The sequence below is a fragment of the Lonchura striata genome, chromosome 3 (assembly GCF_050655825.1).
Source record: "Lonchura striata isolate lonStrDom1 chromosome 3, ASM5065582v1, whole genome shotgun sequence".
In the NCBI taxonomy this organism is placed as follows: Eukaryota; Metazoa; Chordata; class Aves; order Passeriformes; family Estrildidae; genus Lonchura; species Lonchura striata.
The window spans coordinates 70,456,429-70,484,411 of NC_140705.1; the positions used below are offsets into that span (position 1 = coordinate 70,456,429).

Genomic DNA, 27,983 nt, shown 5'->3' on the forward strand with positions numbered 1-27,983 from the left:
TGCGCACACACACACACACATAACGTACATATATAGATAGACATAATGAAAGTGCAAAATCATTAATCTGCCATAAAATCACAATTGCTACTGGATACTATTTTCAGAAATCAAACTGAAAAAAATGTTGAAATTTCTCTTGCCTATAACGTTAATTTTCTGATGGTATTTTTACTGCTAAATCACATGTAAGCATTAAGCTTACTGAGGTGCTACAACACCTAAAGAGCCAGCATTTTTACTGCAGAATTTCATCCCAGTCTCAGATGCAGCTGTGGTGCACTGTGCTGCACAGCTCCATTCTAGGCTGTGCAGTGAGGATCTGACCATTGTGTACAAGCCAGCTGCCTCCTGCCACTGACATCCTTTTTTAGCTTGGATCAATACAAGAAACACACAAATGCTGACTTTCACCAATGCTTCATGCTGACATTTAAAACTAAGATTAAATTTTAAATTTCCAAATTATTTTCTAAGCTCCACAAATACAGCATTTAATTAAAGCTCAAATGAATGCACAGTTTATTTAGCTTTCAGAAGGCTTTGTCCTTTACACATTACACATTTGCCTCCTGGACCACAGGCTATCCCAATGCACAGTAATCAGTTACAGTCTGCTCACAATGGCTTTCTTGGTGCTTGTCATCACTAAATTCTGAAAAATGTTCTATCATGTTCTGTGATAACTTCTTTTTAATGGCAGACACCACGTTAAATATTATTTTTTGTGATGGTCCATTTGGTATCACTTAGACCTCAGTAACTTTAAAAAATTTAATCACACTAAGGCTTTACAATTATAGATAATTTTCCAAACACCAGAGTGATCTTCAACCAACCCAAAATATAATCCCAGATGGATAAATTGAAGTATGCAGAGAAGAGGATGACCTTATCCTTATCCTTTATCCCTGTTCTCTACTTCCTTTGTGAAGAAAAAGTGAGAAATTAACTACCAACAATTCTAATGGGACAACTACCAAAAATGCTGACTTACAGAAGGTAAAACTACTGAATTTTGGATTTTACCTTGTAACTTTAATCACCTCAATTTTCTTGAAATCTAGTAGGTGTTTCTTTCCTTCATAGTGATTAAGAGGGAGCACTGCACAGCATGCCAGAAGCAGAAGAAGAAAAAAGGATAGGTCAGGAACTCAAGCCTGCAGGTGCACACATAGCCATGTTCATCAGGTTACTTGCTGTTAGGGAGGAGGCTCCAGAACACACAAATCTCTCAGTTGATTAGTGATCACTGTTGGTTTTGCTGTTTTTAAAAGCTTTTTGTGGAAGGGTTTGCTTACACATATATTATCAAGAAGCAAAAAAATAAAGCAAAATATTATAAGGAGTGGAAGAAGCAGGCATTAATGTCTGAAGAGAAATGAAATGGTGCTGTATATTTTAGAAATCACGCATATACACATCTAACCAGGTAGCAATGATCATTGCAATTTCCACCTCCCTTGGTTTAAAAGCATGGAACATGTGTGGGGTGAAAACGAAAAGCCACCTTAAATTCATCAGAGACTTAGAAGAAATTCAAGCCAAATTAGTCACAAGAAGTCAAACTACAACTGAAATGATGTGACACCCTAATTTCATCAACACAGCTACCAGCTGGAAAGTATACACTTATATGAGAATTCAGGAATCTGCATCAAATACATTAGACAAGCTGACTGCCACATGACTGAGGGTAGCAATATTGCCTGCAACTTTGCTCCAGTGTTTTTCTAATGCTATAGCCTAATGAGTTATCTTCAGCTGAGAGAAGCACCTTATTTAAGTAACTCAGAGTGATTCACAGGATGATTCTTGCTGGACCCACTTTAGTTTTCACCAAAACATCATTAAGGATGTCTCAAAAGCTGAGCTGCCAATACATCTTTTTCATCCTTAGTTAACAGTCAGTGTTATAAAGGAAGACTGATTTACTGAATTATTTTGGAATGCCAGTCTAGCACATAAAAACTGTGGAAAAAAATCAGCTGTGTCTTAAAAAAACACAGTTATGAAAACTATAAAATAACTGTTGACAGTTAATAAACCTGTGCTCACATGATAGTGAAACAACAAACTTTCAAAGAATTTATACCTTACATATTTTTATACCAGAACACGTCACATTTTATGATTTAGTGAGGATATTTAATTAAAAATGATAAATGGCCCCTCTGTAAAGCCATATTTGAGGATCTATGAGAAGGGCTCTTTCATCTATTTTGCTTTTCTTATTATTGTTATGTTTGTTGCTTACTTTTTCTTGCTTTCAAAGGAAACCTATAGAGTAAGATACAGTTATATGCAAGAAAACTATTTATAGTACACATCAACAAAACCAATATTCACCTGCAACTAGTGCTTAGCTCTATATGACACAATAAATTACTGGAGAGCTTCATTTATAGAATTCCACTGTAAAGTAAATTAATCACCTGGGGATGTAATGTACTTTCCAAGGCATATATGCATATATGTTATTATCAGCCTTTCATATATTGTCCTGAAGTAATTAATTCAGAAACCTCTAAGTACAAAGAACATGACTCTTTCCTTCTGCTTCAGTGGCCAATAGTGCTCTCTAGAAATTCCTTGAGGGGGAAGAGAAATTGTGACACAGTTGAACAGAATAGTCATTCCAGAAACATGGCAACTGCTACTACCCTGCAAGCTACCCCTCTCACAGGGACACCACAGCCTTGTTAAATAATATGAAACCATGTATTTTGACAAATGCACGCTTTTCTATTAGGTATTCTCACTTGCTGATAAATGGCTATGAAAAGGTTCCCTGCTAATGGCAAAAAATAAGTTGGTTTTTTTTCCATGGAAGTCATACAAACAGCTAAACTGAGAGACTATGAACCACATCCCTATTTTTTTTTGGTCACAAATATTGAATTTTTTTAAATAAAAATTCACTACCATATAACAGAGCATTTAAATGCCTCAGAAGTGGTTTGTTTTCCAAGTCCTTTTACAAATCAAGATAAATATTTTCTTGCACTTAAAAATGTTCAAAACCAGAAGTTAGCATGATTTGTGTCAGGGTTTTTTATTTGCTTTTATATTCTGCCTTCTGATGAACTACTAAGAAATGTCAGGGAATAATCTGTTATGGCTCTTCTCTAAAAGTCTAGATACTGCCTGTCACTGCAAATGCAGTTTCCTCTTCCATTCAAGATATGGGGAACCATCCCTCGAGTCCCACACACCAGAGGTCATCTCACTTCAGCTATCCAGTTGCCATTCTTGGATAGCAAGGTTGATTTCTAGGGAAACTCGGCTTGTAGGGGTGAAGGAGGTGATTACAGCACAAACATCAGGAGTGCTACAGAAAGAGTCACAAAATCCCAAACACTCCAGAGCCTCTAAGCACTTTTGAAAGAAGAGCACAGCTTTCCACAACCAACAGAACTCCTCATATTATTTCATCAGACTCATAAAAAATATGGTAAGGCAGTGATGGGGGTGGAATCAAAGCCAGGCTGACCATTTCTAATAAAAATGTTCTCTATGCGAAGCCAGTCTGTAAACCATTTGCCCTGGGAAAAGACTGCAAAAACTACTGAAGCCCAATATAAAACCAGAATTTTACTAACAAGAGGAGATTTTACAGTCAGGTATGGGTCTGCTTTTCACTAAAACTCAGCCAGTATAAATGCAAAATTAGGCATCAGATTTCAGAGCAATGCACAGTTCAATGGCTCTTAACATCAGATGCAATTAAGCATAATTTAAATTTTTTCAACTTAATTCCATGGTAATAAAACTAACAACTGCTGTTGGAAGGTCTTTTTGTCACAGTGGTGCAGTTGGGATGAAGCTTTTTTAACAGCTTGATGACTAGGCAGTGCACTTAAAAGACTATTAGATAATAGTTGATTTTTCTAGCAGGGATAGCATTCCAGATCAAAACATGAAAACATAAAATAAATTTGTCAAATCTTCTAAGCTTCATGATTCTTTTTCCTCCTTTTAATAATTTTTGGATGCTGTAAGTCTATTAGCATCTATTAGCTCAGAAGTCTTTGACCATTTCACTAAAGGAGGAAAACTAACTCTCTCTCCATGTCAGCTAAAAATGACCCAGGCTAACAAGTCAGCAGAACCAACTCAGAATGAAACTTGTTGGTGAGATGAGGAACAACTGATAATTTTGGTTAAATGCTTAATAATTTTTCCTTTAAATCCTTATGTACATTCTGTATTTATTGCCTGAATAATGTCTGCATTTTAAAAAGACTGATGGTAAAAGGGGAAAGGGCTGAAGGACTTCTGAGAAGCTAATAAGCTATTTTATTTATGTCCCAGACTGAAAGCCAGATGTTAAGTTCATACTTAACCTGCCCTGCTGACTCATCACAAAGATTCAACTCCTCCTCTCAAAAGGAAAGCCAGCAGTACCCCTTGAAATACAGCTGCAGACTATTTGAGATACCTCTTTCAGCTCCCTGTGTTTGGGGCAGGAAACAGCACTCCACTCTGTGCCCTTTAGAAAGTGACCTTCTTTTCTTTTTTCAGAATCAGGTGGGGCATCAGCAGTCATCTCCATCTCATCCATTTGGTTCTCTTCTTCCCCAAAAACACAGCAACTGGTTTCTTTCAGCTGAAACCCTCGGATCAACAGCTGACAGGCCTCCAAGTCAGCTTCCCACACTCTTTGGAGCAGCTGGCTCCCGCAGCTGAAATAAAAGCCAAAAGAAAATAAAACTGCAGTTCAGGGAGAATAGTTGCTATTTCAAGTAACACTTGCAGTAACTGCTTATTATAGACAGAAAAGTAAAAACAACCAAAAAACCTAACAGTACCTCAAATACTCCCACAGAGATAACATTGCTGTATCAAATGGAAAAGCAGCAAAATTATTGCCCTGTTACAAAGTGGATGATAGAAAAACCTCCTTGGGTTAAGATGTTGCTTCCAACTGTACAGGAAACCCTGGCTACATGAGACTTCCTTTTGTTCTTCAGACACAGGTTCAGGGGCCTTGCCAGCATAACCAGGGCTTCCTTCACAATATCAGATACACAGATACATCCTGCACCTCTGTGGCTTTCCTGAATTTCACACAGAAGATCATGTGTGAACAATCACACTACTCATTTCAATAAGTCAGGTCTAATTTTTGGAAAACAGGTACACTAAATTTCTTATTAGACTAAAATGTGCTTACTTCAGCACTGAATCGTATTAGACTAAACCACAATAGTCTCCCTTTGAAATTTTCAGTCTTATACTTTTGAGTGTTGTCATTATCTCTTACTAATGTGCTTTGGTTTCCTTCTACTTTGTTATTGCCACCAAAGCAAAAACAGAATTCAAAATACAAAGCCTCTGTAAATTTTTCATCCACTGGTCATCTCTCAAACATGTACATTACAAACAATGCTCCTGAGATCCACCCAAAAGTTATTTCCACCTGAAATAAATGGGAATTCTGAGTGTCGATAGATTTTGAGAACTGAACTGAACTAACATCACATTGTTTGTAAGCTATGTGGTCACATCTCCATGTAATACATGTTGTCTCTAAGGAACCAAATGAGTAGGTTGCTTGCTAAATTATGGTAGATCAGTAGCAGAGCCTGGGATGGGTCTGAGAAGTAACTATTCCCATGGTAATACACACTTCCAGAGAGATTTCATTGCTAATAACTGCAATATTTTTTCATTGTTCTTTTTAAAATTATATAATTTACTATATAAATACTATATTGTGAGAAATTGTGACTTAAAAGAAGAAAAATAACCATTTGATTTTAACTTTTCTGACTAAATACCAGCTTATCTTTTATCCCAAACAAAGGAAAAAGAAGCTGCACTTCTTACAATGAGTTCATTAAACTAATGCAAGTATGTTTTTAACTCCACAAATTCTACAAGATGCCAAGCTGTAAAAATCACACAGCAATATACTGAGACTGAAAGTAAAACCAGGCTTCAGAAGCTGAGCTATTTGATTTGTGCTTAAGAGTCAGTATATATGTTTATTGAAGGCATAATGCAGCAAGGGGTCCACAAATTGGTCTCCCCCAAGGAGTTCAAAGTATCACTAATTAGAAAGGGAAAAATGCTTCACTGGATTACATGTCTGTGTTCCATCCAGGTAGCATTTCACTTACCAAGCCAGAAAAATAAAAAAAACCCTGCTGTTTCCCTACTTGTCAATCACATTATCATAGTTATATAGTCAAAACATTTTCCTGCAGACATACTTAAACCCATTTACTTGCTTTCTGAAAATGTTTGTTTGCATCTATATATAGCTTATTATTAAAGGCTAAAAAAAACAACTCTAGAGAGCTAAATCAGAATTTCTAAAGGATAACTTGTTTTGGCTATTTAATTTAATGAAGAGGTTTATTGACAAAATTAGGGCAGAGATGATGACGTATGCAGGATTTCACAGTGGGGAAGATGAACAGCATGTACAACAGTACAGCAAAATGGTGCCTGGGCTGCTGTTATTTGGCCCTGACTCAACACATTGGTCAATGTGGTTTTGTCTGTGTCTAAGTTTTAAATGCATTTTACTAATCAGCAATTACTGAATCTATTGCTAACAGTAGAACAGATGGCTTTCATTTGAAGGACATTGTTGTTTTATCATGGTATTTGTAAAATTCTAATACAACTTGAACTGAAATGGTTAGATGTTCTGCTGAACTTTTCAACCAAAATCTGTGAATGCATGTACACTTGGATACTCTGAACAGATCTAAGCCCCTCATATCAAGGCTCTACCTTTTAGTCTGTATTTTGGAATTCAGTGCCTTCAAGCATTTTTCAAACACATTTTGGAATGAAAATTACTTTAAAGCTGCAAATAGCTAACACAGAGACAAATTCCAAATGATTGTTAACAATTATGTTGTCCCCAGCATACAAAAAACTTCAGCTTTTACATTAGGTGTTAAAAATTAAACTAAATTGAATTTCAGAGTTTGATTTATTCATTTTTCAATCCACACTAAAAGTGCATTTGCAGTCTCCATGAAGCCTCCATGGGTGGCTGTACAGAACACAGTGAAATTTTTCAGGTATGAGACATTTCAAAATGATGGATTGAATCTGGATGAGATTTTACATTATTCCTATACTTATAAATATTTCATGATGTATTAACACCTCTAGGTGTTATATGCCTGCCTGTATATTACTATCAAAGTGGCATATGTGGCAAGTTCAATGAAGGTGTCTGAAACAATCTGCTGGAATCCACAACAAATCACAATCCATCAACCATTTACATAGACCCAGCGACACAAAGCATACCTTAATCACCTGCTGATTCTGAACTGCCAAGAGTCATAGTGCCAGGCTTTGTACAAACACCAAACACATTAGAATGATGGCCTTTTTCTCAAAGCAACTTTTCTCTTTCAAACGATAAGCTAGAGCTAGGATACAAATGAGAATGTTCAAAGAACACAGTGGACTGGACATGGCATGTTAGTTACTGTACAACAATTTAATTAGTAACATGAGTAACTGATTAATCTAAGTGGTGCCAAGAACACTGAGGCATCACAGTAAATGAGCATTTTAAGGATTGTGGGAGAGCAATGAAACATATCATTAGATACCTAAGATCTTCATCCCTTCCCAAAGGAATCACGTAAGAAAGGTAAGAGATGCCAGTTCAAGAATACAAGGGGCAAGTGATTGATGCCAGTGTAGTTTAACATCTACAGTGCAAAGTCAGTCTTTTTGTATTAAGGAAAAAAAATACTGAGTAGGGAGTTAAAGACTCTGAGCAGCCCTGACTGGAAGGTAGTAGTTAGTCTTGATGAGACAGAACAGAAGGACTCAAAGGAGAAAAACAAAGTGAAGTGGAAAAAAAGACAGAAGTGCTCATTTTGAATGAATGAGAATAGGGCAAGACTACTTTTGTCAAGTCACGGCCAGGGAAATTGATGGTGAAGTAAGTGAGATGCAAGACTTCACATGAGAAATTTTTTGGCTACATGGATAGCAGGGACAGGTTTTACCTCAAGGATACTGTGCAAAAAGAATCTACAAGAGCAGACCTAAGCTGACTTGAAGAATGGCTGAGACATCCACAGCAACACAAAAGGACGCAGCAGACAGAATTCTGCATTGGGTCAAGTTGATGATGATGAAGGAGCTGTCAGAGAAACAGGGCTGTTTACAGGCAGGAGGAAATGGATGTGGAACACAGAGGCTTATCCTTGAGTTCTCTTCATGAAGTGGCATTTGACACTGTAATTGCAGTTGCCTTTACTAAGGCTCAAGCAGTTTTATAGGAAACATCACCAGGGTAAAGTGGAAAAAGGAAACTAAAGGATATCTCTCCTCTACTTGTGATGTTGGGTGAAATTCATGTCAAGAGACATAACCAACAAGGGTTCTTCTCTCTCTTTTCAGCTCCAAAGAACATTGCTTCTCTGCCTTTTGACGAGATTCTGGGAGGTATCTATGGGGGCTCTCTATGGCTCCCAGCACAACATTATTCTAAAGCTATTTATAGTGTTAACTGGAACTACAAGAACATGACTTTTCTTTATTGAGGGCTCTGCATACATACAAAAGGCACATTCAGTTCGTGAACATTGTAGTCTAAATGGAAACATGCCTGTGTAAAAATAGTAAAAAGATTTTACATTAAACTCTATTAAAAAAAACCCAAAAAAAACACCAAACCACAAAACCAAATCAAAACAAAGTTCTGCAAAGCCTTCTCAAAAGCATATTGGAATCAACACAGGAAGATGTCACTATAGTTTATAGTTTAGATATCAGCTATAGTTTTCAGGAATGCCCCTTGGTGAGTAAATTATTACAAGCAGTTTATAACACTGCTTGTTTATAACAAGCATTTATACCTTGTTAAGTTATAACTGAAGTTATAACACTATGTATTGATAGTAAACACTATGTAGTGATACGATTATGTTGCTCATTTCAAGAGAAATCCCTGGGACAACCCTCACACTGAAAGCCAAGAGTGAGACTGAAGCTAAAAGGTTACACAGTAAGACAACTATTCAGAAATGGCAAAGGTAACTTAAGAGGGGAGATCAACCATCACTAGGAAGAGATATTCTAGGTTACTTCCTTCTAATAGGTGAGCCACACTTAGGTACAGATTCAGGAAACCATGTACTTATCTTCTCCCAGTACCTGGCACATATTTTAATTCTGCATTCACTGACCCAAAAAGCAGTTTTCTCTGACAAAAAAAGCAAACAAAATGCAACAAAAATAGTCTGGTAGAAACAACTGGGATTTTCATTATGACAATTAAAATTATTGGAAACTTTTGAGGCTTGCATAAAATGGCACTGTGAATCAAAAGACTTTGTTCAATACCCCCATTCTTTATTGAACTCTTGTACAAACTAGGGAAATATTTTCTTTACTTTGGTCAGTTGCTTCTATATATATTTTGCACCACAAGGGAGGAATGAGCTCTTCTCACTCAACATTTAGCTATGACTTTCTTTCCTTTTCTGAAGGCAATAGCCATGCAGTGAACAAAAGAGGCAAGCAGAAGAAAGTATCTTCTAGTGATACTTTGAGGATAAAAGGCAATGGTCTTGCTTCACTCTTAGTCACCTTTTTATTTGATTCAACATATTAATTCACAGTCATGCATTAATAACTCTTCTTATATTTAACATGTATTTACTACTACAAAAATATGCTTTACTTCTCTTTTTCATTAAAAAAAAAAAAAAGTTTACAGCCTGGTCAGTTCTTGTTCTTCAACCTTGGCTGTTACATTTTAAGATGCCGACAGCCAACCTGTGGAACAAAGCAAGGACTACAATGTGCCAATCAGTGACTCACATGAAGCTCCAGGGGGAAGGAGGCACATAATCCTGTTTTCCCCACCTGAGTGGTGTGCAACAGCAGACTGATAAGGGAGAAACTACAAAGAAAATGTGGGCTCTGCCCAAACAGCAAAACTTTTGTTTCCCTTTGGCCTGCATGATAGAAAGTCACCTTCCCCAAACATCTGAAATCAAAACTCTTTTCTCCTTCCCTTCTTGCAAGTCTCCCTAATCCTATAAATACCTTCAACATAACCTCAATTTCACAATTCAATTCCTTACATTGTGTTTCTCTTCCCCACTCTTCTCAGGAGCCAAAAATCTCATGAACTGACTTCATATGGTTCCAATTATGTGGTTGTCTCCCAGTGTGGGAAACATCCTTTTTACTCCTTTATTTTAAAGCTCACTGATAACACTTGTTCGCTGCTCAGCACTTTTGTCACATTTCTCCAAGATTCACTCCCAGAAGGAGACTCCACATATTGTCAGATTCTCTACCTTGGAGACTAGCTAAAACTTCCAGCCAAAGCCTGAAGCTGGTAGTACATTTCCGGGCACAAGCAACAGCAACTTGCTCCTCTGACCTTGCCCTCTCCTTTATAAAAAATACAGTATTATCTACAAAACAGCAGTTAGATCTCCCTCTTTAAATGTGATGTTTCACCCACTAGAGACTATTCTGGACAAGAACAACAGAAGCCCAAGAAAGCAATTCTCACAATCCCCATCTAACTTTTAGACTTCAGCATCTTCAATACCTGAAAAATTTGCTCTGGGCTGACATTTCTAATATCTACACTTTATAGCCACAGTCAAGTTCTCTGCACATCAGTCCTATTCAAAAGACAACCACTGCATCCAGACAGGACATGACAGTGCAGCAGAGGTGTGGACATCACTTTCATGCAGCAGAAGAATGGGTGTTGGCAGTGGCTCTGCTTTCTATAGCATCCCAGGAGCCAGGCAAATATGCAGGAAGGGGCAGATTTGAGGGAAGAGGTGAGCAGAGCCCCCAAACCAGCCCTTAATGTGATGGCTATGATACCCACATCTCCTCAGGACAGAGTAGATCTGGAGGTGCAGTAGACAGAGTACCTGAAGCCAGATATCCTGTGTCCTTGTTGAGTGATCTAACCTCTACAATACTGCTATGGAACACCCACCACAGTCTTAAATTGTGTTGGGATTAGGAGATCTCACTTCTTGGCTTGGTGAGCAAAAGGAAGAGCAACAGTTCAGCTCCCTCCTTGTTCACAAATTTCAGACAAGTCCTAGTGGAAAACCCCAAATACATACAGACACCTTCTCATATGAGATATTTAACACTGGAGACACCCTATGCTAAGTATAAAAAACACTTAGACAATGGAACAGAAATGTACCACTGTGTTGGAAGGAAAAATGCCATGCTGGAAGGCAACCACTCAAACACTGCACAGCCTTCTTCAGACAGCTGCTGCCTGTTGCATGCTCCTTGCTTCTTTCACATCTCCGCTTGCCCGTATCTGAACTTCCAATCCAGAAACAGTATTTCTGTGAGTCTGGGAGCAGGGACAACCCTTACAGGTCCTTATATTCCCTCCAGTTAACTTAACCCTGTTCTTCACTGCTTCTATTTTCTCCCTCTCTCTTGTCTGTTACCTAGAAGGTAACGCGGCCACTCTATTACTTGGGGGAGTGTCTTTAGACAAAGACATTTTGTATATTTTAATAATGAGGCTATACCACCAATTCTATAAGTTGCATAATTAATAAAAAAAGGGTAAATATTCTACTATGATGGATTCTAAGATTTCTAAAGAATTTTGTCAGACCTCGCAAAAGCTATAAACTTGAACTGCCTTCATATTGCTTTAAAAATTCCTTTCCATGCAGACTTTTTCATAGACAGAAGCTAATAGCAACAAATAAGAAATAATATTCATGTAAAAATACATGACCCCTCACAGTAATCTCAGTAAACAAACAAAATAAATAAATAAATAAATATCTACCAATGTTTTCTGCCAAATGTGGTTTAAAAAATTAGGCTTATCAACTACACTCATTATCCACTATTTTTCCCACTCAGTAAAACTACTGCATAGAGGATACTGAAAGATTAACACTGAAATCTAAAACCAGTTTGCTAAGAATTGGTGTATTTTCTGAAAAAAAACCCCTATCCTGATATGGCAACTTCAGGACAGAACTACCACCTTGTATTTTATGTGAAATGTACATATTATGTGTCTGGGTTTTCTTTCTCAAAAAGCCTGTTAAAAACAATATATCTAGTGCTTAAGACCATCAATAGACATTTGATTAGTGTTATTAAAAAACAAGACACCACACAATATCAAACAATACTTCCAGCCTTTTGTCTTCAATGCTCCAGCCATTTATTTTACCTGGTGCAGAACTTTAATCACGGGCTGTCATCTTTTTACCAATATTCAATGTCACTGTGTTATACTTAAATTATCACCATTGGAAACACAAAATGATAGACTGTTGCAGCTAATGGTTTTCACTTTGATTCTTAACACAGGGTGGATGCAGGAATGGGACCAATATGCCGAATGCAGGAAATTCAGTAATTTACAAGGGAAGAAGGAAGGCATCTTGTTGAGAGCATTTATAATTCAATTTTGTCCCTGTATTTACTTTGCAATTTATCTTTAACATATTAAACAATCTATAATGCAAAAAAATTTACTACATGCTTACAGGGCTATTTATTTCTCTTTAAAAAAATAAATGGTCCTCTGCCCTTACCTCCACTGAAACATCTATTACAAATAATCTATTCTAAGACTATAAAACTTAACTTTGATAGATGAGGAGAAAGCTACCAGGGAATTATTCTTATTCAGCAGTTCACATAAAGTCAGCTTCTCAACCCTAGTTTATCATTCACCTTATTCATAATCTGGCAAAACACCCTCGAGTTTGGCACTAACTCTGACAATTCAGTCTGTATCCTGCTTGCCTTTGGCTCTTGCAATAACAGCAAAGCCCCACAACATCATTAATTTTGGCTGGATAGGAATTGCTGGAAGGAGATTTTTTTCTGCACTATTTAATATTCAATCCCAAATTAGATTTAAAGGAGAGGCATGAATTAGGTCCTAATTTTGAAAAACATGCATCTCAGTATCTACATATCCATCTAAGCTCTGTTCAGCTCAGCTCCTACAAAGGCCTCAATACTTTCTTGAGCTTGAGCCCCACAAAGCATCCCACTTCTAGTGACCTCCTCTAAAACAGAAGTCATTCAATGGCTTTCAGAGTCACAACCAGTTCTAATCCAAGAGAACACATTTGTTTCTAAAAGTATGCCACAGGAAGAAAGCACAGCGTTTGCATTGAGGCCACATTCTCAGCTGCCACAAATCTACACTGCTTCAATAGCAGCAATGGCTATTTATACCAAGAGAAGAACGTGTTCTTATTTCAAAGCGATTAGAATAATGAGGCTGATCTCTTATTGCTTATTACATTCTCTGACCACAGTGCTAGGAAGCACATAGAAGGAATTCACAATTCTCCTATCATTTTTATTCACCTCTGTTCTCTGATATAAAACAGTTTAAAATATACTTCTCTCTCTGAAAGCATGAGAGATTTAGACTTTCATTGTCAAGGGAATTTGGGGATGTGAATCATCCTGTGTACCACTGCCCAAACAGGAATTAAGCATACATAATGATCAAAACACAGGGCAAAGAAATAACTTTTTAGAAGAGATACAATTGGAAGAGATGATATATTGTCATCATGTAGGAATGTACCTTGAAATTCAGCTTTTGTAACCAGGAAGACACACCTGGAAAAACGAGTGTGTTGGCCAAAGACTGACATCAATAGCCACATGCTTACAGAGTTCCTCTGAAACATCCAAGGGCACCATATGACCTGTTGTAGTTGTGGTCAGAGGTTCAGGAGGCAAATCCTGTTCTGGATCAAAAAGAGCAAGAGACAAAAGGGCAAGGTCTGCAGACTCTCCCTGGCTGCACCCTGCTAGCTACAAAAACCCTGCACTGCTGCTGACAGAACACTTAGAATTGCTGGGCTATTCTAAGTACACCCCCAGTAGCAAACTGGGAAACTTTGAAACAAATTTGAAAACTTCCAAATGCTAGTAGGAAGGACTGTCCCAGCTGAATGCAAAATAGTTATCCTACATCTTCATACTCCTTGCATCTTGCTATGCAGATGGCAATACTTTATCTTCTACTTGTTTAATTATCATTGTTTCTATCTAACTGGCCAGCCAGAGCTATGTGCAAAATATCATCCAAAGAGAACAGGAGGATTTAGCAGCACTGCAGGACAGCAGGCAGATGATGTCAGGCATCCATCCTCATCTTCCTTGACTGCTCTACACCCATTACTACTGTTGGTGACAATCCCACTTGAGACAGATTACAAAGCCTCTGTAATTGCACAAACTGCCTTCAAATCTTGTCTTCAGGGATGCACTGGTAAACAGTAGCAGTAGGAAAATGCACATCCACCTCCCAACATTTCTCTTGCCAAGTTCAGAAGGGAGCAGCTGTTTTTGACTACATGTATTCACTTAGATGCAGCCACCAAGAGCACCTGGTAAGAGAGAAAAGCTTAATGCCACAGACCCAGAGGTGACAAACAGCTTTGCTATCGCTCCCTCCCCCTCACAGTCTATCTTCACAGCTAAGATGGGTTGAGATTTGCATGAAATCAGCCCACAGAGAAGTCAACAGCAGGGCAGAGCTGGGCAAGGCACAGGTGATGCTGAAGGGCAAAGAGAAGCGCTTTGAAGAGTTTACAGTTATTTTTCTTAGTAGGACTGGGAAAAATCCAATAAAATTACTGGAAACTGTCCTCTGTGTAAAGGGATATTTTTTATCAATTTCTCAGACTCAGTCCCTAGTTTTCAGACTGCCTCTCACCTAACACTATATTCTGCTGCATTTTTCCTTGTTACTGGAAGGGAATGATGAAACCACTCTCCTTTAGGTTGACAGAGTGCCAAATTTAACTCCTCAGCAGCCACAGCACACTGCAAATACATCCTCATATTGTTGATTTTGGATCTCATTTTCAAACTCCCTCTGAAAATTCTAGGATGAAGTTAGTGGCTGAACAATCTTTGTGAAGCACAGCGGAGCTGTTATAAAAAATATGATGTCATAGCCAAAACATTTTTGCATAGGAAATGGAAAACTATTAAAAACAAACCACCAAAGTTCATTCTATCAATCTTCCCTTCATTAATGCAAACATACATTAGGATCAATATCTTCAAGAGAAATTGTACAGGCTTCCAGGTCAAAAAGCCAAGAACCTACTCTTGGGGAAGAGGAAGGATCTATGACTGCTGTCAGTCATGGTACACATTCACCACTCATAAAATGGGATCCTCCCCACATTGAAAAGTATCACTAATTAACAAACAAAAAATAATATGCATTATAAACTCTTAATAAAATTCATATAATTCAAGCAAGAAGAGCACAAGAGATTAGGGGAAAAGATAAGAAAAAATTTACTTTTGCTCCAAAACAGGGAAATCTCAGCACACCAAAGCAGCAAAGTGATACAGAATTTCTCACTCTTAATGAGGCAAGAGTTTGCAGCAGAGAGGACTACTGTGTGTGCTGGTTTTAACTGAGGTAATTTTCTTCACAGTGGCTGATGTGGGTCTGTGTTTTGGGTTTTTGCTGAATACAGGGTTGATAATATAGAGATGTTTTTGTAATTGCTGAGCAAGGCTTACACAGAGCCAAGCCCTTTTCTGCTTTTGGTACTGTCACACTTCCTTAAGTTAGGGGTGTAGGGAAGGTGGAAGACACAGCTGGGACAAGTGACCCAGGCTAACAAAAGGGATATTCCAGACCCTTCAACAATCATGCTGTATATGTAAGTGGTGGAAGAAGGAGGAAGTGGGGCATGTTTGGATTGATGGCATTTCTCTTCCCAGGTAACTGCTCTGTGTGAGGGGGCCCTGCTCTCCTGGGAATGGCTGAACACCTTCCTGCCCAGGGGAAATGGTGAATTAATTCCTTGTTTTGATTTGCTTGTGGGTGCAGCTTTCACTTTCCCCATTAAACTGTCTTTATCTTGACCTATGAGTTTTCTCACTTCTACCTTTCTTGTTCTCTCCCTGATCCCACTGATGGGGAAGGGAGTGAGGGGCTGTGGGTGGCTTTGCTGCTGCCTGGGGTTAAACTACGAGACTGTGACACGAGACTGAATTTCAGCAAAGTGGTGAACTGCAGCTTTGCAGGCACCACTGACCAGCACCAGAACAATGCAGCATAAGAAAAGGGCATACAGAGTAAAACAAAATCCTAACAAAATACACAATTGCTAGCCAGCTAGAGAGGCTGAGAAATTTCATCATATTTCATTTTCAAGCAAAGGCTTTTATGTTTTTAGAAGGGGAGATGCCTTGCCCTCTGACAATTTTTGCTATGCTAAGAATCAAATGAATGGAAGACGAAGAGCCTAGAGGAAAAAAGGGCAAGATTTTCCATGAATAAGCAGCAAAACCCCCTGTCACCTTGTCTTTGACAATGCTGCACACTAACTACTGATGTTAATTCAGTAACTTGGAAAAAGCCTTGGATGAAACCTGAATTAATATGGACAGGGAGTTAGTAAAGGCTGTTCAACCATGTGCTTTGCTTTTTCTAAAGCTCTGAGGCACTGGAAACTGGCCTCAAATTTGACCTTTTCTTTTTTTTTTTTTTTTTCTTTTTTTTTTCTTTTTTTTTTCTTAAAAAGATCTAGTTTCAATGCAGAGAGCAGCTAAAAAGAACAGAGCTTTCTCTGCTACTTTTTATCAAACAGTAGGGTCATGTGCCACAGGTCCCCCACCTCCCAATTAAAAATCAGTATTTGTGACCCAGCATCTCTGAACAGGCAAAAAACAAACAAAAAAAAAAGACAATAACAATTTCTGAATTCTTAATTCTTGTGCCCTTCTTCACTTCTTATCATGTTTTATTGAAGGCAGATACTAAAAATGTTATGTGCAACACATATACATTAGTGCAATGCTAATTCTCTACTGGGACTTAAAGTGAAAAAGTAATTTTTGTGTTATGCCTTCTTACCCCAGAGTATTGTGGGGCTCAAAAACCTATCTCATCCCTCCCTTTCTGCAAAATCTCCCTCCACACCTTAAACCAGCAGATGGTTCCTTAGGATATAAAACAACATTCTCCTCCCCTTCTAGCAAAAAATTAATTTTATCACTGCAAATTCAGAAGATTCCTGCTAGTGACAAAAAAGGCATGATGGGTTCCATCAATGCAATTATCTCTTATCTTGCAAATGCCACAGACAAGAAATTGTAGTGAGGGTGTTTTTCAGTTTGGTTTTTGCTTTGTCTGTTTTTTTTTTTTAATATCTTTGGTGTAGGAAGCAGATTGCATTCTTTGCCCTCCAATTTTACTGCTTGTGCAACGTGCATTTCATCTCTAGACAGGTATTAGTTCTGCCAGGGCTGAAGGACAAGCTCAAGGCTGGCAACAGAGAGTTCTACCCCGGCATAGACAAGAGTTTATCAAAGGATCTCCACTAGCACATGGCACCAGATAACACTGATGATAAAAGGTACATTATGCTGCATAAACATGATTAGAAACTCTAATCTGCTGCACTACTATAGTGACAATTTCCTTTTCCACGCCCTGTGAGCATTAGCTACACTTTCCATAACCAGAAATGAAAGGCATAGTGAAGATTCCCCCCTTTCCTCCAGACCCACTTAATCCAGGCTAATCCACTTCTGTGAAGCAATACCATCAAATTTCTTCTGACATTATTTAAATTTACTAAGAGCTTCCAAGATGCTCTAGTTTGTCAGGAGACTGCAAACATTTTCAAATATAATGCAAGTGATTGAGAAGAAAATACGGATATTTGGTGCGAACCTGCATTGTGGTCATGCAGAATAAGACAGCTTGAAAAGTAATCTAATGTGTTTTAAAGGTGAGAACAGGGTTTCTGTGAAGAAAGTGCCTTATTGTATTCCTACTATCCAACTTCCTCCTGCTCCATGAAGCACAAAAGAGATAGGCAAAACTAGGTGTCCTAATGGATAAAGTTGGAAATTAAACAAAGGTAAGATTAAAATGCACAAAGTGGAAATGAGAAAAGTCCAAGAAAGGAAGACAGAGGAGCCACAATAAAGGGAAGAGCAGGAGGAGAATCAGAAAGTCCCCTTTCTAAGATTGCTAACATCAAGACAGAGCAATTAAAGAACAAAAAAGAAAGTGCACAATGTTTAAAGTAGAGGGGGAAATAGAACAAGAAAGAATACTTAAATTTTACTTCTTTGTTAATTGGATTCAGTACTGTGAAACTTTCCTGAACTACTAAAAAAAGAGGACGTATCTCCCAATAAGACTGGGACAATATAGCAACCAAAAAATCACCTGTAAATTATTAACTAACACACTTAGCAATTTGCTTTTCAATATTCACAGCTCCTTTTATTTGTATTTTGGGCAAATAAATTTCCCTCACTACAATAGTTCCAAGAAATCAGTGGGATCTTGCCAAATTTCCCCTCTGCTATAGTATAGAAACACCTTTAAAATGTTACTGTTAGTCACAAGTTCCTATGTTCTTGTTACTAGTTACATGGCTGAAAGTCATAATCCTTCAATTTGTAATATCATAATATTTTCCCAGCAAAGTAAGTAGTATGACAAGAGTTGATGTTTTTCAGGCTGGAAAAGAATATCAGGAAAACACGAGCCTTTAAGAAACAATAGTCCTGTTTTCATGATAGGCTCTATTATGTGGAAAGAAAAATAAGGTAACTGAAACAAAGCAGCTGTATTGTTCACAACAAGGAGAAGGGATTGTCCAAAGTGATCCCATGAGGATTTGCTGACACCGCAATGTGTTCTTCACATTACTGAAACATAAGAAATTATTTGGTAGTGGTTGAAAGCTTTTTGTGTACCCACCAGTGTGGTAAAACTACACAGTATGGTTGAGAGAAACTATTTTACTCTAAAGAACAGCAAAACATGATTAGGCAGAATACCTTTAAATGTCACTGGAGAATGCAAAGATTTCTTCCAAATTTATGAATCTGTTATGTACAGATTCATGGCAAGTTATGTACACATTCCCTTCATGCAGCATCAATTTCTAAACATGTTCCAAATTTTCAGTACTTAGGTTAATCACACCGAACCTAGTCCTGCAGTCCTTTGTTGCAACAGAAGGCAACACAAGTGATTCCACTGCCATCCAAGGGCACATTTTCATGAAGAAAAGGACCTCTCATAAACAGCCTGAAGTCATAAGCAAACAACATTTGGGAAAATTACTATATAATCAACATTAAATTAAACCACAAAATATTCTGTACATACAGGAGCAACGGAGAAAGAGAGCTACAAATCTGCAAAGATACACAGTCCTTATGATGTGCTCTGAAACCACCTTTAAGACCATCAGCAGTATGAAACACTGTCCTTTTAGTCTGCTGTGCTATTCAGAGCATTCATGCCCAGTTCTGCTCCCAAAACCATTTCTGAAACTTAGTATTTTATAAAGGAGATATGAAGCATGCAGTATGTAAGATAACAGTGAATAATAAGGAAAGACAGGAACTTCTAAGACTGTTCATTTTCATGTAAACTGGAAGGTGATGTGGTGGCATTTAATCCTGCCCTGTCCTCTTATGGCATGGGACCCTCAGAACATCTTGCCTGAAGGGCAGATCTCAGTGAAGATGACACCCTCAAATGCATTAAAAGCACTTCCTGCATGAGAAACCCTTGTTTCTGGTACAGAATACGTGCATGTCCTAGCAGTCTGAGCAACCAGGCTGCAGCCACATTTGCTCTGAACTAGGCAAGTGACATTTGATTGAAACTCCTAAAAAAAGCCACACATGAGATGAGGTAAAACCGACCTTGGGCTTGATTTCTGCTGCTTCAATAAATGCAAGTTGCCTTTATCACACCAACTATCTTAACACCTCAGTGAACGAGGAGCTATGCAGATGAGCACAACTTACATCAGAGTAAGACTCCATATTTTCCCTACTGTGTATTCATAAGCAAAAGTAAAGGCACCATTAATATGAAAACAAAATTGTTTTGTTGAACAGAAAATGAACCCAAGACAAACAGTAAAAGAGTAAATTAAAGAAGAAAGGTTTTTCACACATTTGCAAAGTTACCTGGCACTGTATCATTACACAATGGCAAAGTACAGTCAACTGCAGTATTGCATCTTGTTATATTTATGCATTTCACCTTTCTTGCAAGATAGCACAGAAAATAGCTCAATAAAACACCTTTGTGTATTATTCTTGAACAATATTATTTCCCCAAAATAATTTCATTATTCCTATCTGGGAATTAGGAAAAGCCCCTTAAAAGCCCTGGTTTTGTGATGAATGGAAGTCACAGCATAATCATTTGAGGTCTGGAGAACAGTACAATCACATTAAATTCCCTCAGCTCAAGAAATGTCATCTTTACATCAGCTGGTACAAAAAAATTGTTTCCAGCCTGAGGCAGCTATGATAAGGGATTTAGAAGTCATCACCATGTGGGCCAAGAGATATAAAGGAATGCATCACCACATATAAAGTGCCTGCTTCTCAGAATTTTGGAGCTAATGTTCTCACAGCTGTGTATGACTTAGACCAGCTGGGAAGAAGAAAGAAAAAGAATGAGTCACTAGAAGAATCTAGTATTTTGTCTAACCTGCATTTTAACACTCCAGCAGCAGAACTATTGGTAAGCAAAATAAGATCAGATCATTATCCAGCAAGGGATGGGGCTGTGAAGTCTCTTGGAAGCACGGTAGAAAACACACAGTCCTGGGGGAAGGCAGGCAAAGATGACATTTCAGTCCTATCTGTGCACTGCTAAGATACTACCAGCAGCTGGAACAGCCCTCAGCACAACTGAGGGGGGTCATGGGTTACACAAAATTACCACAGACCATCTGGCACTCCCAAGCATGCCTGTGCTGCTCCACAGACAAGAGGGAAAACCTTTTGGAAAGCCTTACTCAGCAGCCTTAGCACAGCAGTTTCCCTATAGCAGACATCAGTTTCTGTAACATGACACACAGGCACCAACAGCTCAAGATGAAATCTTTAATGGCTTTAAAGCACTCTAACTAGGATCAGTTTGTGACCCTCACCCATTTACATGACTAAAGCTCACTTGTGGTAGAACTTGGCGGTTTTTGAAAGAGTTGGATGGTTGAAGTCCACTTTATTCATGGTAATGATAAAAAGTGCTAGCAAAACCTTCACTCAGTGTATAAATAAGTGAAATAAAAAAAAACCCAAAAACCTACTTTGTGTGGCAGAACAAAGGTCCCATGAAAAGATGCTCATCTGAATTTCAATGAGCTAGAGCAATAACTGCAAACTTCTCCTGTACAATCCCTCCTAAATGGCTCAAGTGATGAGCTGAAGTTACCCACACAAAACTACTTGTACTTCAGATATTCATACAGACAGTGGTCTCTGCTGAACTCATTTTTATTATCCTCTCACCACTTTTGCACATCTCCTGTTTCCTAACAGAAGGTAAACAATAGTATTTACACTCTCAAGAGAGCAGCCAATGATTTCATGTATAAACTGAAGAATGATGTATGCTGGTGACTAGGAAAGAGATAGCCAGCAGCATTATTAGACATGCTACTTGTTCATTCTTTTATTGGAGGATACTGTCTTCAATGACTGTCAGTCTACTGTCAGAATATAACCTGTATTTTAAATCAGGAAAAAACAACATCAAGTAATCTGTGTACTTAGTGGGTGCTTCACCTTCCTTGGGGCAAAACTATCAGCTACTGAACATACTTCCATTTTTTGTCAATGCATGTTTTCCCATTTTTTTCTTTGGATACAAGATTATCAAAAGAGTAGCATTCCTAATGAAACATATTCTATTAAGCTATGTGACAATGGATGCATCATTTAGGTCACAGTGAAAAGTGTTGCATTTGTTTTAAAAACCAGCCAACCAACAAACAAAAACCACCACCCCTGCAACAGGTATTCCAGCAAATAAACTAGGCTCCCCTCCCTTCCCACCATTAAAAAAAAAAAAAAAAAGGACAAGAGGAATATATTCCAACTTTTTCTTAAGAAAATAAAAGAGAAAAGGGAAGGGGGAGAGAAATTACTGACAAAATTGGTTTTCTGAAAATTGAATCTTCATTAAAGCTGTTTTGTTAAGAGATTTCTTCATTAACTTCCTTTTCCTTCTGTTACAAAGTGGTCAAAAATTACATTTCTAATAATTCTGCTTTACTTTGAAGCTGTATGTTAAATTGAAGGGTTCTGAATCTAGGCTGTTTCTATTCGAAACATTACCTGGCAAAATTATAGGTTTCATCTGGAGAAAAGCTTTAGAGGCTTATTTGAATTCATGCTACCCAGACTTGATTCTCTTTTGATTTCAAGAGCTTCCCCAAAAGTGCATCCATGAGCCAGATGCAAATTCTATCTCCATCTAAAATGTAATCTTAAAATTTACTCTTTAAACTTTCCTTAGAGACTCTTTCTTTAGCTTATGATATATACAAATGAGTAATCTGAGCATCTATATGAACACCAAAGAAGAGAAACTCTCTCAAGTTACTGCTGTAAGTAGGGGCAGGGTTTGGGGAAGCCTCTTGGGCTCTAGCTTGCTTTTCTATTTTATTGCCCAAGCTGTAAAGTAGGTGTATCTAATTACTTAAAGAAATTACAAAGAACCTATAAAAAACAAATATCTATAACCACCTTATTAGCATAAAAATAAAATATTTTTCAAGATATCTTGGAAAGTTCCTTCTGATAAAAACATTAAAGATTTTCTCTTTCTATTATATTAAAACAAATTTTTAGCTCTTAATTACTTGAACTATTTTTAGACTAGTACCATTTGCACATCTTGGAAAACAAGTTCAGGACTGAATCTTCACCATCTGGGACCTGCAAATTCTAAGTGATAAACCTCTGGAAGGAGAAACAAACATACGGCTTCTCTAAGTATTTACCATTTAAAGAGAAATTTACATCCTTTTGGGAGCCTGATATGTTAATTAAATCTATACACTCTAGAAGCAGCAAAACATGTCGCTATACTTAATTTTTTAATAAAGAGTACAGTTTTCAAAAAGACAGCACACAAAGTCCTTAAGACTTGTCTTAAACTTATGGACTAAAGTATATGGAATAAAAATGTTGTTAAGAGAGGGTTAAGCAGCACACAGAAACAAAGCTTGATCTTCAGGTCTGTTTCCATCATTTTTCATTCATATTGGAATATCTTTTAACTTTATGAGTTGAGTAAAATAAGTATTTCTATATTCAAAAGTATGAGTGAGCAAAACTTAATATATAGAAACTGCTCTATCAATACAACAAAAAATAGCAAGGGCAACAATTTATTAATTACATCTCCTCAGTAATGGAAATGGAAGTGGTGCTTATTTGGTGGATCACATTATATTAAGACAAAAACTCCAATCACGAACCATGAAAGCCTTTTTCAATACAAATATACTCATTCAGGGTAAAGTTCACTGTCTAGAAGATTCCATTACAACAGCACTGTAATATTTGCTAACGGTATTTCAAGGAGAATTCTAAAGTCAGAGGGGTCACCTAGAACCCTCTTCACACAGCAAGAGAAGGAAATAGAAACATTAACATTTGTTTAAAAGAAAAAAAGGCATAAAAATCTATAAATTCTGCATTAGGATTCAGTTCTTAAAATATCTCTATTGTCTCAGTTTGTATTTGCTCTCTGCAGTACCCCAAACTGGCATCTTTTCAAAACTGTTACATGGATTGTCATTACTTGCTAAAGATGCCCAGAACTCTGCTAAGGGATACTTTGGCCCTGCTCAGTGCTGGCTTTTTCATAGGAGCAGAAGGGTGATTTCTCCCCCAGCTGTCACATCTCCAATACTTCAGGCTAGGCCACTGCTACACCAGAGCAGCCCTTTGCACTGGAGAACACAGTGATACTTTCTTTTATGTGCACCATGGTGAATGCAGACATGAACTGAGCTCTTAACACATATGGTATTTCTTACTTTGAACTATTTTTGGTATTATTCTAATGCAAGTTCCTTAACACTTTTATGCATATCAATGCTGCATATACAAGCATTTTTAAGATTTCAAAGGTTTTCATGGTACCATCCTTACCTATGTAGTTTATCCTCCAGAATCTCCATGTACTTCTCAGCATTTTCTTTTACACTGGTCACTGCAAAATAAAGGTCAAAGTTAGGTAATGATATAGCTGTACATAACTGTACTGTAAAACTGTTCTATTTAAACCAGCTCATCTCTTACCTGCCTATTTTACACATGTCAGTTAGTAATAAGAATTTCATTAATCTTTTTCACATTCAAATTGCAGTGTGGGTGTCTTCTCCCTTTTTTCTTGAAAGTCTATTGTATCTATATTATAATAATAGATCAATAACAAATGCATTAACCTCCTGGTTGGGCCAGAAAAATGTCGAGACTAACAAACAGACGGTACGTAGAAGCTTCCTCTTGACAAAATAAAAAATAAACAAAGACAACAATGACAGCTAAAAAAAATCATCCCCACAAAAAAAGAAATATTACCCATGCAGTACCCATTACTCCTTTATCTTTAGAAGTAAGCCAGCCTAACAAATGCATCAGTCCATGCACAACAGTCCTTTAAATTGCTATCAGTCTTGTATCAAACTTCTCTGATAAAACCAAAACACCATAGAATGAAAAGAAACACCACTCAAGATTGTGATGAAATTTAGGTTGGGGTTTTTTGTGGTTTGGTGTCTGGGGGGATAGTTGTGTGTAAGTTCAGAACTAAACATTGTCTGAGTCCCTACAACTTCTTCACCCAGAAGACACTCCAGAAGACTACTTACCATAACACATAACAACAAAGCTGTTCTTTTGAATGACCAGTGGCACTCCATCAATGCTAGAAAAGTAAACCTCTTCCAGAAAAATGGAGGCTTTTAGATAATAATCATTTCCACAATATGGCAACTTTTCTTCCCTCCTCCCTAACAGCTGCTTGCAAAGTCCAAGTCCAGTAGGACCATAATTCACTTGGTCTCTTTTAAAGTCTTAATTCATTGTACATCAAATATATATTTTATATGAAGAGGCATCCTACAAAGCATCACTGTTTTTATGGGAAAAACATGCCACATGGATCAGGTACCCTCTGAGTTTACCCACTCATCTCCCTCACCTTCCTTACAACATGATGGCCCCAAGCACAGCTTACACACAAGTGCTTTCCCCCTTCTGTGTTAGGTTTTTTCCCCTCACAAAGTCGAATGTCACCCACTAAAGCCTGATCTGAAAACCTGGCATTAGCCAAATCAGCTGTGCTGAAGTGTACACACACAGAGTTCACTGAGGTAATACCATTAGCAGCAAGCATCAGGGGAGTGTAACATCAACTGTCTACAGAGGTGCTGTTCACCACTCACACAGCAGTCACACATCACTGAAGCTGTCTGCAATGCAATGGCAAGTATACAACACATTTTGCAAGGTTGATTTACTTTTTCATTGTTTGTTTTATTTTGTTTTGCTTGATATACGAGTTTATTAGATTAGCAAACAAACAAACCAACCAAACAGCAAAGAAACTGAAACAATCAAAAAACACAAACCCAACACAGCCCCAGTAGTCGGGAAGCAGGATTCTGCAATATTGCATTGTACAAAGACAACTGCAATAGTTTATACATTCACAGGCCCAATTATTCATTAGAAAAGTGCTGATGGATGCTATGCAAAAGGGTTTATAAGGATTTCTGCAATGGCACTGAAGACTAAATAACTTTCCCTAGCTTGCAGCAGTTCTGTAACAACAACAGGGCTTAGTAAAAGCTCACAGTTTCCTTACCATGCTTTTATTCCTACATTTCCTGTATAACTGCAGAGCCTGCAAGACAGCAAGTCTTTCTTTAATGACACACTATAGCTTTATAAAACTGGCCACCACTTCATGCAAACTCCCTATCCATCAATCCCCAGATGTGCTGACCTGGGGCCCAGTGCATGCTTTGATAGCAAATAGCTTCAAGGTGTTCGGGTGCTGTACTTCCACTTCTCTTGCCATTGTCACAGTGTCCTTCAACATGAGCTGTTACAACTCAGGGCCTTATTCTTTCTGATAATAAAGTCAGCAGATATTATTAATTTTTGGAGAGGGATGAGAAGAGGTGGAGAATCTGTTTCACACTCACTTTGTTTCTAACCGATATAGTGACTTCTTACGTTACATGAAAGATAAACCTTGCTTTCAATTTCTCCTGCTGCGCTTGTCACTTTTTAATTGGGTTTGATCTGATAGAGTAATTCGCACTTTCACAGTTCAGTCCTGCCCCTACATGCAATTTTACAATGCCCTTGAAGCACACAGCTTAATATATCAGCATTATTCAATGACAAAAAGTAATGGGCAAGAATACACCACTAGTCAAAAGTAGGTCAGCAAAAAGCTAACACTCATTTGGAAATCACCTCACATCACTAAACCCTTCAAACGTTTTAACTACATTAAAAGAAATGCAAACTTTGCTGCTGAAAGAGAAAGCTCCCCAGACTAGCTTTGCCTCCTTGCGTTCTTCTCCATGCAATTGGAAAAGCTGTGACCTGGAGATTTTGCTGGGAGGAAAACATATCTTAAAGATCTGATTAAGGTTACTTCCCTTGCAACAAACTGTAGACAGCACTGCAACAAACACTTCAGCCTTTTAGATCATCCACCGAAATAGAAGACAAGCAACAGATTAGCAGATTTTTTTTGTTCTAATTTAATGAATCTATTCACCATCACTTCAAAGTAAAAATATGCAAACAGGAAACTGTATGGGCTTTCAATCTGGCCAAGAAAGTACTAGATGACAGAGAAAGAAAAGAAATAATAATTTGTGAGATTCTTCTCTGCATGCCAAATGGTTTATTTTTACATTTAAGTGAATGAGGTTGCCTTTTTCCAGTTCTCTGGGGATTTACATGCTTAGCTTATATTGGCCTGGAGGGGAGTTATTAAAATAAAGAAGTATAAATTCTCTATTAAAATAAATAAGTATAAATACTCGCAGAAGATCAGAACACCAGGTTATTTGCTAAGACTAAAAATAAACTTTTCTTGTGAAGTCTTAATTGAAGAAAAATGAGTCAGCATCTCTTTCCCTTATTTTATCTTAAATTTTTCTTCCTATTTACAGCAGCAAAGTCCAGTCTTGGAATGAGCTCTGGTCAGACAAAATTGAAGAGCAGCAGTGAGCTCCTCTGATGGCCTTTTAATTGCTACATAATGTAAATCTGCCATTTTAGAAGCTGCATAAATACCTTTAAATAATTAACTTACGTAGCATTCCTCTGAAATATCTTTACATGTCATTTCTCATCTGAAAGCAGCCCCAGTGGGGTAATGCTATTTCTATTACTTACAGAGATTATTCAAGCCTGCACATGAAAGTGTGCCATTACTTTTATTCTTCAGTCTCTTAGTTTTTGGTCCTCAAAATTGAATTTAAAAAGACCTATGGACTATGAGATATGCCTTGGATTTTATGATCGATATTTTCTAAAACTTTATAAAACCTGAGTATTTGACTGGAGATACCTCAAACCCAGTGTTCATATGGATGCTCCAGATGTAAATGCTTGGCAACTCAGAAAAACAAATCTTTAAAATTGAATAAGGATCTTAAAAAATAGTAGTCAATATCACAATAGTTCTCACAGATCAGTAGTTCTTTACCAGACAAGTCATTCACAGAGTCCAAGAGATACAAAGTGTGAAGTAAAGTTCTTGCCTTCCATCCTAGAAGGAATTTTTATTTTCTTCTTCTCTTTCTTGTTGTTTTATTTATGGATAGACAGTGTGGATGAATAATGACATATAGTTTTACACAAAATTAAAGGCTGGAAGAGATGCAATAGCTCCTACATCAACACCCAGCATAAAAGAACTGCCAGACATTACCTGCCTGCATAACAAGCCTGATACCTACAAAATTAGCCTTTCTGATCCACAAGCATAATGTTCCTTCTCAAATATTATATTAGGTAGAGTAAAATTCCCACTGACTTCAATAACATTTTTACCTGATTTAAGGACCTAGGAATAAAAATAAAAATAACTGCATAGACACACATTGATCCGAGGAGAGAATTAGGTG

At 37.6% G+C, this 27,983-nt stretch overlaps 1 protein-coding gene across 5 annotated transcripts in view; it reads right to left on the reverse strand.

Annotated features, from left to right (window-relative positions):
* The window catches only part of DISC1 (DISC1 scaffold protein), a 228,949-nt gene that overhangs the window by 58,878 nt on the left and 142,088 nt on the right, over positions 1-27,983 (reverse strand). For 3 of the 5 annotated variants that reach the window (XM_085576797.1, XM_085576796.1, XM_085576794.1), the window contains 2 exons: positions 23,974-24,034; positions 4,442-4,685 (listed from right to left, as the gene is read on the reverse strand). In XM_085576797.1, coding sequence (XP_085432923.1) covers positions 4,442-4,685; positions 23,974-24,034 — 305 coding nt within the window. Of the gene's footprint in view, positions 1-1,029; positions 1,106-4,441; positions 4,686-23,973; positions 24,035-27,983 lie in introns of those variants that run through there. The other 2 variants (XM_085576795.1, XR_014954297.1) reach the window with 2 other exon arrangements.